This window comes from Tyto alba, unplaced genomic scaffold, assembly GCF_018691265.1.
Source record: "Tyto alba isolate M040663 unplaced genomic scaffold, T.alba_DEE_v4.0 Super-Scaffold_22, whole genome shotgun sequence".
NCBI classification, from domain to species: domain Eukaryota; kingdom Metazoa; phylum Chordata; class Aves; order Strigiformes; family Tytonidae; genus Tyto; species Tyto alba.
Window position 1 is genome coordinate 17,890,386 of NW_024881296.1, and position 11,529 is coordinate 17,901,914.

The 11,529-nt window shown below is 41.7% G+C and overlaps 1 protein-coding gene across 2 annotated transcripts; it reads left to right on the forward strand.

Annotated features, from left to right (window-relative positions):
• The first annotated feature begins 252 nt into the window (after positions 1 to 252).
• On the forward strand, positions 253 to 10,423 carry SOD2 (superoxide dismutase 2). Of its 2 annotated transcripts, none has more exons than XM_042795996.1 (5): positions 253 to 386; positions 1,510 to 1,712; positions 5,458 to 5,574; positions 7,308 to 7,487; positions 9,899 to 10,423. In XM_042795996.1, the coding sequence occupies exons 1-5, from the start codon at positions 358 to 360 to the stop codon at positions 10,042 to 10,044; spliced, it is 675 nt and encodes a 224-aa protein (XP_042651930.1). In that variant the 5' UTR covers positions 253 to 357; the 3' UTR covers positions 10,045 to 10,423. The 2 variants fall into 2 exon arrangements, with proteins under 2 accessions (XP_042651930.1, XP_042651931.1); XM_042795997.1 differs by lacking the exon at positions 253 to 386 and adding an exon at positions 387 to 408.
• The last annotated feature ends 1,106 nt before the right edge of the window (positions 10,424 to 11,529 follow it).

An 11,529-nucleotide genomic window follows, 5' to 3' on the forward strand; every position in this document is an offset into this window, starting at 1 on the left:
TCCTCTTAGGCGAGTCCTCCTCAGCTTGCAGTACTGAGGGCCTGAGTTTTAAGATAACAGCTCTAGGTAGTGGTTCTGTTTAATATTGTGCGACATCGACTGTGGTGTGGGTTTTTTTTTGTTGTTGTTGTTGGGGTTTTTTGTTGTTTTTTTTTTTTTTTGTTAAAAAAAAAAAAAAAGTATTTTTCCCAATTTGAAGAAATAGGGTGACAGCACCATTGTGTCCACCTGCAACTCGCCGAAGCTCAGCCCCCTCAGCCGCCCGCCCCCGCCGCCGGCCCCCGCCCCAGCTCTGCCGAGGGCGGGCGAAGACGCGGTTGCGTCGTCGGTGCAGCGCCCGGCCGCGCCGTAGCCGCCATGTTGTGCCGCCTCGCCTCGTCAGGCAGGTGAGACCCGCGCGGTGGAGGGGTGAGAGAGCGTAATGGCGGTCGGGGCCCTGCAGCGTGAGGCGGAGGCCGGGTCGCCGTCGCCCTCCGCGGCCGAGCGGTGGACGGGAGGGGGAGGAGGCGGTGGGGTCGCTCCTTCCTCGCCTCTGCGGTTCCCTGCCATTTCGGGAGGAGGGAGGTTGTGCTGCCGCGGTCTGCTCCGCGGGGCTCGGCAGCGGCACGATCGGGGGGTTGCCGACTGTTTTTCTTTCACCTTCCGAGGCGCTGCCCTCCGCCGAGGGGCTCTTGTCGCCTGACATGGTGCTGCTAGATCCTCTCGTCCCTGATAGCCAGGGTCACCGTTCGTCAGGGCTCTGACGGTTTTGTTGTTGCTTTAACCCAGGTTTATGCCAAGGTCACCAGCGAAACGTAAAGGGCCCTCAGGAGCTGACCTTCCTCCTGGCCCAGCGGTGGTTCTTTCATTGTGATCGTCATTGTTATGTCTTGTGACAAGTGCGAGGTGTTAAAATGGTGAAGGCTAACCAGAACCTGCGTGGTTTTCTGTGCTGGACATCACGGCTGTTCTGTTAGCACGCACTGTGTGGTTTTCTGATAACCACCATAAGGACAGTGAAGCACGTGTGTTAGCACAGGAGTTAATGCTAAAGAGGTTCAGTCCTGACAACCCAGTGACAGTGTGGATTTTTCAGCCTTTTTATTTTGCAATGCAGGGACCTTTTGGGAAACTTACCAGGAACGTTTTGGCTTCTGTTTTTAATCAATAAAGAATAGGTGAAGCTTTGCATGTCAGCATGTTACTGGTGGTGTTCCGTTCCTTTCTCTGGCTTTGCCTTGCCTCCATGTGTGGGAGAGCATGTGACGCTCTGCAGTGGCTTGGGGGCTTGATTTGAGAAGTGGTGGCTTTACATTGTGAAGCCCTGGATCTGTCACTGTTATGAGAATTTATCTCTGTAATTAAGCTACAGAGTGTACTTGTTTTGAGTTCTGGAAAAATGAAAATTTCACTTCCTTATCTAAGACATCACCCCGTGGACTTACCAACAGCTGATTGTAACAGTCATGGTTTCAGTGGTAAAGCCGAAGTACTAAATAAGACTACTTCCTATTGTTTTTTCTCTTCTAGAAGCAGTGCCAAGTTGATAGCACCATTGGGATGCTTGGTCTCTAGGCAAAAGCACACGCTTCCTGACTTGCCATATGACTATGGCGCTCTGGAACCGCATATTAATGCAGAGATCATGCAGCTGCACCACAGCAAACATCATGCCACCTACGTGAACAACCTGAATGTTGCAGAGGAGAAATACAAAGAGGCACTGGCAAAAGGTTTGTATATCCGCAGTCAACAGATGAGATAGAGCTAGTTGACATAGATGGTATATAAGAAAAAAATGGTTAGCCCTTCTTTCTAGGGGAAACAATTTAAAGTTTTGGATTGTCTAATGCAAGCTTCCTTTTTTTTTTAAATAAAGTGAAGTGTTGGGAACAAGCTTTCATTGTAAACTTCAGCGGTGCTGATCATTGGAAACTAGGTATAAGTAAAAAGCATGAATTCTGTTCTCTGTAGTACTGTAAAACTAGGAGAAAATTCATTGATTATCGTGGATTTAGTCTGTATTTACATAAGTAACTTGAACCAAAGACTGAGTCAATAGGAAATTGCAGTCATTTTACTAAACAAATACTTTGTAATGAAAGGTTAGTAAAAAACTTTTATAGACAAATTTGTGCACCTTGATGGTTTTCACATCAAATACTCTGCTGATTCTTGTGAAATAATCTTAGTCGCCTACAGATGGAGGTAAGACAAATGCACAGTTAATGTATAAAACACCTGGTAAAGAGATCTGAGTTTGGGTGTCAGGTTATGCCACTGGGTCAGATTAATGGGTCATGTACATCTCATGCCAGTGTGAGACTAAAATATGCAGTAAGGCATCATGGAATTTTTTGTTAAGATCGCAAATTTAATCTCGAGGTATGCTTACTTCTGTGAAAACAGTTGTTGTAGCAGGGCTACACTGAAACACATTAAATGCTTTTTTCAAATCTCAATCTTTCAGTTTGATGAAAATGTGTGAAATAACATGTATATCTTTTTAAGAAGGTGGAATATTTTCTGAGGTGTGTGGTGGTTTTTTTTTTTTTTTTTTCCTGTTTTGATGATCTTTCTAAAGAGTATCAATTTACCTTTAAGAAGTGAATACTGTATAGACTCACATCTGTCTGATTGCCAGGTGGCTTCACAGTGTAATTTAACTGCATGGGCTTGGATGAATGTGAGAATTGTCAATATCTGAGTAAACTTGAACCCTGCATCTGTTGATAATTTCCAGTGTGCTTGCCTGGAGATTGCTAGTTACCTGTGAAAGTTTAGTGATTTTCAGGTGCCTAAATTAAGCCTTAATGTAACTTGTCTAAATTAATGCACTAATGAGATTCGATTAAGAATCACGCAATCAAGATTGGCTTCTGCTTTGTCCTGGCAATGGTGGATCCTTGAAGGTTGTATTCTGGAGATCTAATTAGTGCAAACACAATTGAGGAGACAGTCTGAACTGTAAGAAAACAGTGTGTCTGCTGTGGCTGTTACTGATGCTGCTTAATGACTAAGGCTTCAGCCACTAGAGGCCACAGAGTCTCTGGTTAGCAGAAACATCTGCAGTGTTGTGGATCCTTTGAGGTATTTTTAAAAAATAATATAATTTGATAGTGTCTCATTGCTTGCTGTTGGAAATGATCTATCTAGAGGTAGAGGTTAATCTTTCCTTAAGGATTTTTCAGGCATTATTTTGCAAATGAATAATGTATTGGTGGTGGTAATGCACACCAAAGCCAAATACTTGAGATGTTTGTGGGTGTGTGTTTTGTTTCTGTTTTTCCCAATTGGTACCCTTGTATGCTGTGTGTGGTATTTTGACTCTCATTAGAAAAACTTGTAAGACCAAGCTTTAGGAAAGGGAAAAGTCTGAACTGCCACCACGTTCTCTCGGTATTGTTGTTCTTTTTCAATACTTAAAAACTGAGCATGATCAAAAAAAAGTCTTCCTATGCAGCTTTTCAGCATTGGGTTACATAGCACATCTGATCACTATCTAATCTCTCTTATGGATAACAGAACCTTGTCAATGTCTTTTGCTTAGCAATAGAAAGAAAAATACTCTCTTCAGATTATCTTTAACATGTTCTTCACCTATCTATATCTGCTTAGAAAATTCAGATCAAAGCTGTCCTGAGTTGAGTCCCATTGGCTTATTTATGTCAGCTCATTTGAAAATGAGTATATGCTTCTGTGATAGGGTACATCAGAGGACTGTTTGTTTCAGCAGAAGCTGGTTATGATTACTGGTGCCTCAAAATGTGCAAGATTTGCTAATGGAAGCATATCAACTTGAAACTTATTTTCAGTGAAGACTTGTGCCTACCACAATTTTCCCTGCTCTCTTCTGACTGTCATGTGCTCTGTAGTGCTTTACTTAACTGCTCTTACAGGGAAACAAATGACTTTCAGTAGACTGAGAACCTGAGCTGACTAGTCTCTTGAGCACCTCTAAGCTGCCTGTCTTGTTTACTGAATTGCCTTCTGTGGCTGTGTTGAGGAATGTGGTAAACTGGAGCAAAGGACAGGGACTCTGTATACAAATAAATTCCAAGATACTTTTGCTGTAATTTAGGGACAAGTTACGTTTTGTCCATTGTATTTTCCAGTGCAGAGTTCAGCAGGACTAATCTGACAGCACCACAAATACTGTGTTTTAAGGACAATGATCAAATGCCGTCTTGGGTTTCTAGTGGTTCTGAGGAACAGGTTGCTCTAAGGAATGGTGGAATAAAGAGTGCTGAAGTCATTAAAGACATTCTGGGTTATTTTGGGATTTCTGGTTTGTGATATGCTCTGTGCTCTGGTTGAATTTAAAGTATCATTAAGACACACAACATTCAAGCAAAATGTGCCAGAGATGAAATTTAAGTCGACATGAGAGATATCTCATCTTTAACTTGATACCTGAATTCAGTAAATAGTGTTTCTACTAACTACATTGGATGATTTGTTCCAGTCCTGTAGCTGTCTAGTTTCTGAAGGATATGAGGAGATGCTGAGAATACGAACCCTGTATTAAAATCTTAGTAACAGCCGTGCTACTGCTTTGTGGCATGCCTTCATGTCTGTGTTAAGATTACTCATTTACTGCTATTGGAAGATTTCTACCACGCATTCATGAGAGAGTGAGTGGAGAAAACAGCTGCCCCCACTGATTTCTTATTCTCTAATATATTGGAATGGTGGAAAAAGCTTCAAAAACCCTTGAAATGTTTCCATTATTTTAAAAGCCAAAATAGCATTCAAAATATTAGTGCTGAAGTGGTACAACACCATATAGAGGCACAAGGCACCAGTGAATTCTTTAAGGAATATGGTATTTTGTGGAGAGGGAGGGAAGTACAGAGCTGTCTGCTCTTGTGGATTTCAGGTGCAGGGTTCTGTCATGGAATAAAATGTTCTGGGTTGCTATCTCTTCCTGCAAGTACCTTTTAACAAAACAAAAAAAAACAGGAGGGAGAAGAACATTTTGTTCATGTATGTGCTCACTGTACTCAACAACTTCCAAGCACAAACTGTTTGTCCTGTAAATTAAGAAATTTAAAAATTCTTATTTTACAAATCAGTGAGCTAATGGGTGAACAATATTCTTGTCTTGTAGTGGTAATACTGAGCAATTTACAAATGCTGGGTCCTTCAAGTGGTCTTCCTATACTAGTTGTTTTATTCAGCTGTAGAAGGCCAGTAGATCATGTATGTGTAATGTTGGTTGCCTGATAGTTGCAATACTGGCAGATCGTTGCAGCATACGGAAAGGTCAAAGATAGAGAAGTCTTTAATGTGGTTTGTCAGTGATTATCTAATATATGCATAACGGTCACAAACCTTGTGTTTTCCATTGGCATGTTTTGGGTAGTAAGACTTGAAAGACTTTTGGCAATTGACAGAGGCCTAGTGGCAGCTTACCGACTACTGTGGTGATAATGATGTTTTTATTTATCTCTGTATTTTTATCTTCTGCATCCTTAGGTGATGTTACAGCTCAGGTGTCACTTCAGCCTGCACTGAAGTTCAATGGTGGGGGTCATATCAATCACACCATCTTCTGGACAAACCTTTCTCCTAACGGAGGAGGAGAGCCTAAAGGTTAGTGCTTGTTAGAATGGTTTATTGCATCAGTTTTAATTAACCAGTAGAACTGATGATATTTTGTCTCTTTGAAAGAGTCTAAAGGATCTTTATTTTTGGAGTTAACTTGCCTTTCTATATGACAGTTATCACAATTCTGAGGAATTCAGTTTTTTGGATGCAAGCCAGGAATATAAAAAGCTAGTTCTGTATTGGGTATTTTTAATTTCTAAAGCTGATTATGTATACACTGCAAAATACCTGGTTATTGCTGTATCTTTTCCTTTCCATCTTCATAAGAAGAGTTGTACAGAGCTATGCTAATTAAGTTGCCATAGGTACTCGGTTCACAGAAAGGGGAGAAATGTGCTGCAGACCACCCAACCTAGTGGATGGATTTATGCATCAGTTTGAATAGAGACAGTTTATCAGTTAAAGCTTAAAGGAAGAAATCCCCTTTGGGAAGATAGAGTAGTGATTATCTACAAGTGACCTGCAATTAAAGGTAAAGGCCCTATAATACAGGTCTCACAAAAGCAGCTGTAATAAACTTGAGGGTTTTTGAATGAGGTATATGCCTGTCAGTAAATTGATGAGCTTCAGGTGCTTTGTACTCCAGTTCAGCATTCATAGGTGACATCTACTTTTCACTCTACCATTGAACTACAAAGGTGCACTGAAGATGATCTAGTTAAGACTAGAGCATAAAGTTCTGAAGCTTCAAAGCTGAAATTTCAACAAGCAGTTCTGGTATCAGTCCATTTATGATAGAGCTTGTTTTTAGATGACATTCTTGGAAAATACGCTTTAAAGGATTGATTTTTGTCTCCCAATTTCTGTGAAGTTCCTGTGAAAGTCAGTAAGCCTAAAATGTCATCTTTCAGTTTCAACTGGATGGTTCGAGGCTTTTGTAAGAAGCCTGCTAAAGCATGTCTTAATATGCAGTAGTAGCTATTACCAAGAGATTTTTGAGACCATCTGTGTGAAGGTGGAAGGAGTGAAGAATTCTCCAGCATTGCACTGTTTGAAGTATTCTTACACATGGTAATTAGAAAGGAGCTCAGACACCTTCAGCTTTTGAGCAAACACTTAAATATCTGAAAACCCCAGTATGCTAGGGTGCAGGGGAAAGGAAGTATTTTGTCTGCACATTGTTACACTAAACAGTTCTAGTTTCTGTTCCCTTTGCCCCAGAACAGATTAGCTTAGTAACAATAAGGGATCTAATCACAGAGCCTACTTATCCATATCAAATAGACTACTTAACTGTAGAAGAAGATGTAAATCTAAAATAAGAGGGAAGTGGTTAAATCCCTCTTACTGTGCTTAGGTTCATTATACTGATACCAAAAATGTCCAAATATTTCATTGTACTAAGACAAATCACATGCACTTAGTGTTGTCCTTTTAGATATGCAGACTAGCTCCTTACCTTCTTTTCTAGTCCCCTGTGGCATTCCCTTTCCTTTTAGACAAGAATGTCAATGCCTGAACGTTCAGTTGTTAGCATTCTGCTGTCTTTGAGGACGGCATGTTTAACTATTGCACTAATTTCTCTCCAGTCTGCTTGCCCTCTTAAGCAGGTTGGGACAGAACTGTTAATTACTGATGTAACTACTCTGTCTAGACACTTCCTTCCCACAGAGCCCAAATATATCTGCTCCTCTTTCCTTCTGTTTCCATGTCACATCTGGAAATGGAAAGATGTTAAGTACCTGATGTTCTGCAATCTTTCTGTGCTTTTTCTAAAGGAGAATTGATGGAAGCCATCAAGCGTGACTTTGGTTCCTTTGCAAACTTCAAGGAGAAGCTGACAGCTGTATCAGTTGGTGTTCAAGGATCAGGCTGGGGATGGCTTGGCTATAACAAAGAGCAGGGCCGCTTACAAATAGCAGCTTGTGCAAATCAAGACCCTTTGCAAGGAACAACAGGTCAGGTTTCTTCCCTTTCCCTCTGCTTCTATCTTTGTAGATTTCATAGACAAGTGTATGAGATCTGAAAAGGGGTTTGTTGACAAATGCTGAGAAGAAATTGCTGGTTAAATAGGGCTGGTGTCCTTGGTTGAGTGAGTGGTGGAGTTTTTTGGTGGCAGGGGAGGGGGCTATCGGGGCGGCCCCCTGTGAGAAGCTTCTCGAAGCTCCGTCAGCTCCAAGTCAGCTCCACTTCTGTTTGGGAAATTGAGCCCATCAGCTGCGCCTCTGCGATAACGTATTTAAGAAGGGACATGGTGACGGGCAGTGGGACTGGTGAGGAGGAGTTGCTGCAGCTGCGTGAACACCAAGGTCAGTGGAGGAACGGAGGAAGAAAGGAGGGGGGAGGTGTGCCGGAGCAGAGACCCTCCTGTATCCTGTGGTGAGACGGCAGGGCGGCCCCCCCTGCCACCCATGAAGATCTACGGTGGAACAGACACTGATTTATGGACTGTTGCTCCTGCTCGGATAATCAAGGTGCTGTGCCCTGAAGAAGGCCGGGGTCTCATGGGAAAAGGCAGCCCCGCTGCTGTAATTCAGCACTGTGAGGATTGCAGCATGCGGGGGAGTCCCACGCCGGAGCAGCTCGGGAAGGGCTGCAGCCGTGGGAGGGAATCCAGTCGGAGGAAGTTAGTGACCCATGACGGAGCAGTGTGGGGAACGCTGCGGCCCATGGGAGGAATTCAAGTCAGAGAAAGTTTGTAGAGGACTGACTCCTGTGAGAGGGGGACCACGATGGAGCAGGGGGAACAAGTTTCAGACACTCCCCTCACCGAAGATGAAGGAAGTGGCAGCACTGACTGCACCCCCCACTCCCTGCCCCTGCGCCACTGGGGGAGGAGGTAGAGATATCGGGAGCAGAGCTGAGCCCGGGAAGAAGGGAGGGGTGGGGGGAAGGTGTTCTCAAGATGTGGCAATGCTTCTCACTGTCCTACTCTGTTATGTGTTGTTAGTGTCTGTAATAAATGTATGTTCTTTTTTTTCTTCCCCTAACGAGTCTGCCTTTTGCTCGTAATCATAAAAGGGGGATTTTTCCCCATCCCAGTCCTATCTTGAACCCCAAGCCTTGCTCTCTGTCCCTTCTCATTGCCGGAGGGGAAGGGAGGGAGAGCTGCTGCATTGTGGTTGGCTGCCAATCAGGCCTAAACCATGACAGCTGGGAAACTGAATATTACTACTAGCAGAAATGAAAAACAGGTGCTATTTTTAAAACAACATTTGTAAAGCAGGACTTAAAAACTGTGAAGAGCAGTAGAGTTTAAAGTCTGTTTACCTAAAGGAGTAGATGGGGCATATTGTGAAAGTGCTCTCTCTCTTAGACAGTAGTTTTAGCCTGGGCTCCTTTGGATTATTTTTGAGTAACTGGAGTAGTTTGCCTGTATCGAAGAAGATTAAGCCTCTTGGCTTTGGATTGTTTTCTTTGGCAGAGGAGCTATTCACAGAGCTGTGAGGCCAGACAACAGGAGAGGGGAAGGTGTACATTGTAAGCTTTGCTACTATGTTGGCTGGGTTTAAAATTGAAGGCTTGTAATCTACTTCCTTGATGAAGAATAATGTCAATTAAATAAACCTTGGATGGGAATAAATCTTAAGCCAGGCCAGTGTACTACTGGCTGTGATCACTGCTGAAGGTATTTTTACTTGCTTAGAGTGACATGGCAGGCTGGACATCCTCCACAGAGGGAAGAGCTCATGGCCAACGAGAATCCTGGCCGCAGTGGCTGTTTATCCAAATACTATTGCAGATACCTTTAAAACATGTTCTGTAGAATTCATAGAGAATGACAAGGAATTTCATGTATCGTCGGCAGTCCATGTACTGCTTATCAGTAGGGAAAAAAAATTAATAATTTTAGTATAGGGAAATACAGCATAATGGGGGTAAATTTCACCTCTCCCCTCCATGAAAACTCCCCTTTAAAATCCAGTGAGAATGATATTTTAGCACAAAAGCAAGGAAAGTAATTAGTCACTTAATGAATAAATTGTCATTAAAATATTGGAAGCAAACTGGCATGGCAAGAGACTCCTTCATGGAGTAACTTTTCATGAAAATACCTGCATAACTGCAGAAGATGTAAACCTTTCAAAAAATTACTTTATCTGGTTGCAGTTATGTCCTCAAGGCAGTTCTAGAGTATTCATAGGTGTTTATTTTAATCAGCAGCTTTTTAAGTTTATGCAATATGTGTGTGTGTGGAGAGCACACGGTTCTGTAAAATGTTGCAGTAAGCACCTATGTGCTGGAGAGCTCTGTCTTCCTGCAGATAAAGACTCAGAAATGGGGTACAGTGTGGTGATGCAATATAAGACCTTACGTGTAAAGTGTGATTTCATAGATTTACAAAATTAATCCTCCTTTGTTTTTACAGGTCTCATTCCTTTGCTAGGAATCGACGTATGGGAACATGCTTATTATCTTCAGTATAAAAATGTTCGACCTGATTATTTGAAAGCCATCTGGAATGTGATCAATTGGGAGAATGTATCTTCAAGATATGCAACTTCCAAAAAGTAGAGTGGAATTCTTGCACAGACTACTAAAATTTCACCACTTCTGCTCTGATACCACTCTTGTAGTAGTGCCTGAGGCTTAAAAGTGAATTGCTCTACTGCAGAAAACACTTAGCTCATCCAACAAAAGCATTTCATAATCAAGCAAAGTGTCTGCTTGTTTAATTCTGAAAGGTATTTACTTAGAGTTTTGAAGCTTTAAACTGTCGTGCAACAAAGGGAGACGTGTTAAATAATTTTTTCCAATGCATATAGAAAAGTAGATCACCTTTCTGAAGCTTAATGAGGTAATGGATTTCCTTGTTGCACTGAAATACCTAAGTGGAAACATGTACTTCATGTTGCTATAAACAAATAAAACTCAAAAGAAGAATCTCCTTTAACTGTCTGTAAGAGACTCATTTTTAGTAATATCTGGTCCAGTTACTTGATTTGAAAATGGGAGGAGAAGAGAAACACCTCTTGTAATTTGTTGTATTACAGGCTGTGGAGCTTCCTTACAGATTAAAAAGATAGGTGAAAGGGGAAATAGGTGTCGCTGTGCCTGCCTGACCTGACTGTCTTCAGTCATCCCTACCAGTTCCTGGTTCTCTTTAAGTGAGATCTTCATGTATTGCACTGATGCTTTAGCTTTTGAAGTGTTACCTTGGGCAAGAGATGACAGTATTGAGTAAGGCTAAATTGTACATATAGGAACTGAATGACAGCATGTGATGCTCAAACTTGAACAGCTAGTACGGAATATCCTAAAACATCCTTTAACTTAAGAGAACAATTATGTGCATATATCAAGTATAAACTGTCTCTGTGTAGCTGTGTTCCTGAAGCAGTTACAAGTTAAAGTTAACACTTGAGGTGTGAAGTACTATCTGGTGTAAAGGAGCATGCCCAAGTGGTCTTGAAAAATACAAGAAATGGTTGGTGTGTTGTGATTTTTTTTTTTTTTTTTTTTTTTTTTTTTGCTAATTCTGTTGCAAGTATTGCAGACTGGATGCTACTGGACATATATAGTAACTTGTACATACAGTTTTTTTGAGCTTTCTTAGTGTGCTCCTCTAAGGTCAGGATGGATTCTCAGGGAAACAAGGAATAGACTTATATTACCATACTGCTAGGCTGCTATTTTGAAGTATCAAGTAAGATTAAGGAGGGAAATGTTTATAAAAGACAGACATGCCTTTCATTAGAAGATGCAGGGAGAGAAGGTACCACCTACTGTAGGTCTTTAGTCACTAACCAAAGCTGCGACTGGTGAGGTATCTCTGTTGTGAACTAAAGTGAGTCATGCAAACATGGCTTATTTAACTTTTAAACTGTTTTGTTTTGTTTTTTTTTCTGTGGTGGGATATTTTTTCTCAAGGTTCTCATCTCAGATATGCAGCTAGAGCTGCTTAAGTCTGGATTGCTCCATAATCTTCTTTATATTTAAAACCTATCATCGTCTTTCATATCCTTGGTTTGCCTCTGAGGGTGTGAGAGCAGGGATGAA

Bases quoted from the DNA above. Each gene is read 5' to 3' on its own strand.
- SOD2 (XM_042795996.1), top strand. From the start codon at position 358: ATGTTGTGCCGCCTCGCCTCGTCAGGCAG. The intron at 5,575-7,307 runs GTTAGTGCTTGT...CTTTTTCTAAAG, and splicing joins CGGAGGAGGAGAGCCTAAAG to GAGAATTGATGGAAGCCATC. The intron at 7,488-9,898 runs GTCAGGTTTCTT...TTGTTTTTACAG, and splicing joins CCCTTTGCAAGGAACAACAG to GTCTCATTCCTTTGCTAGGA.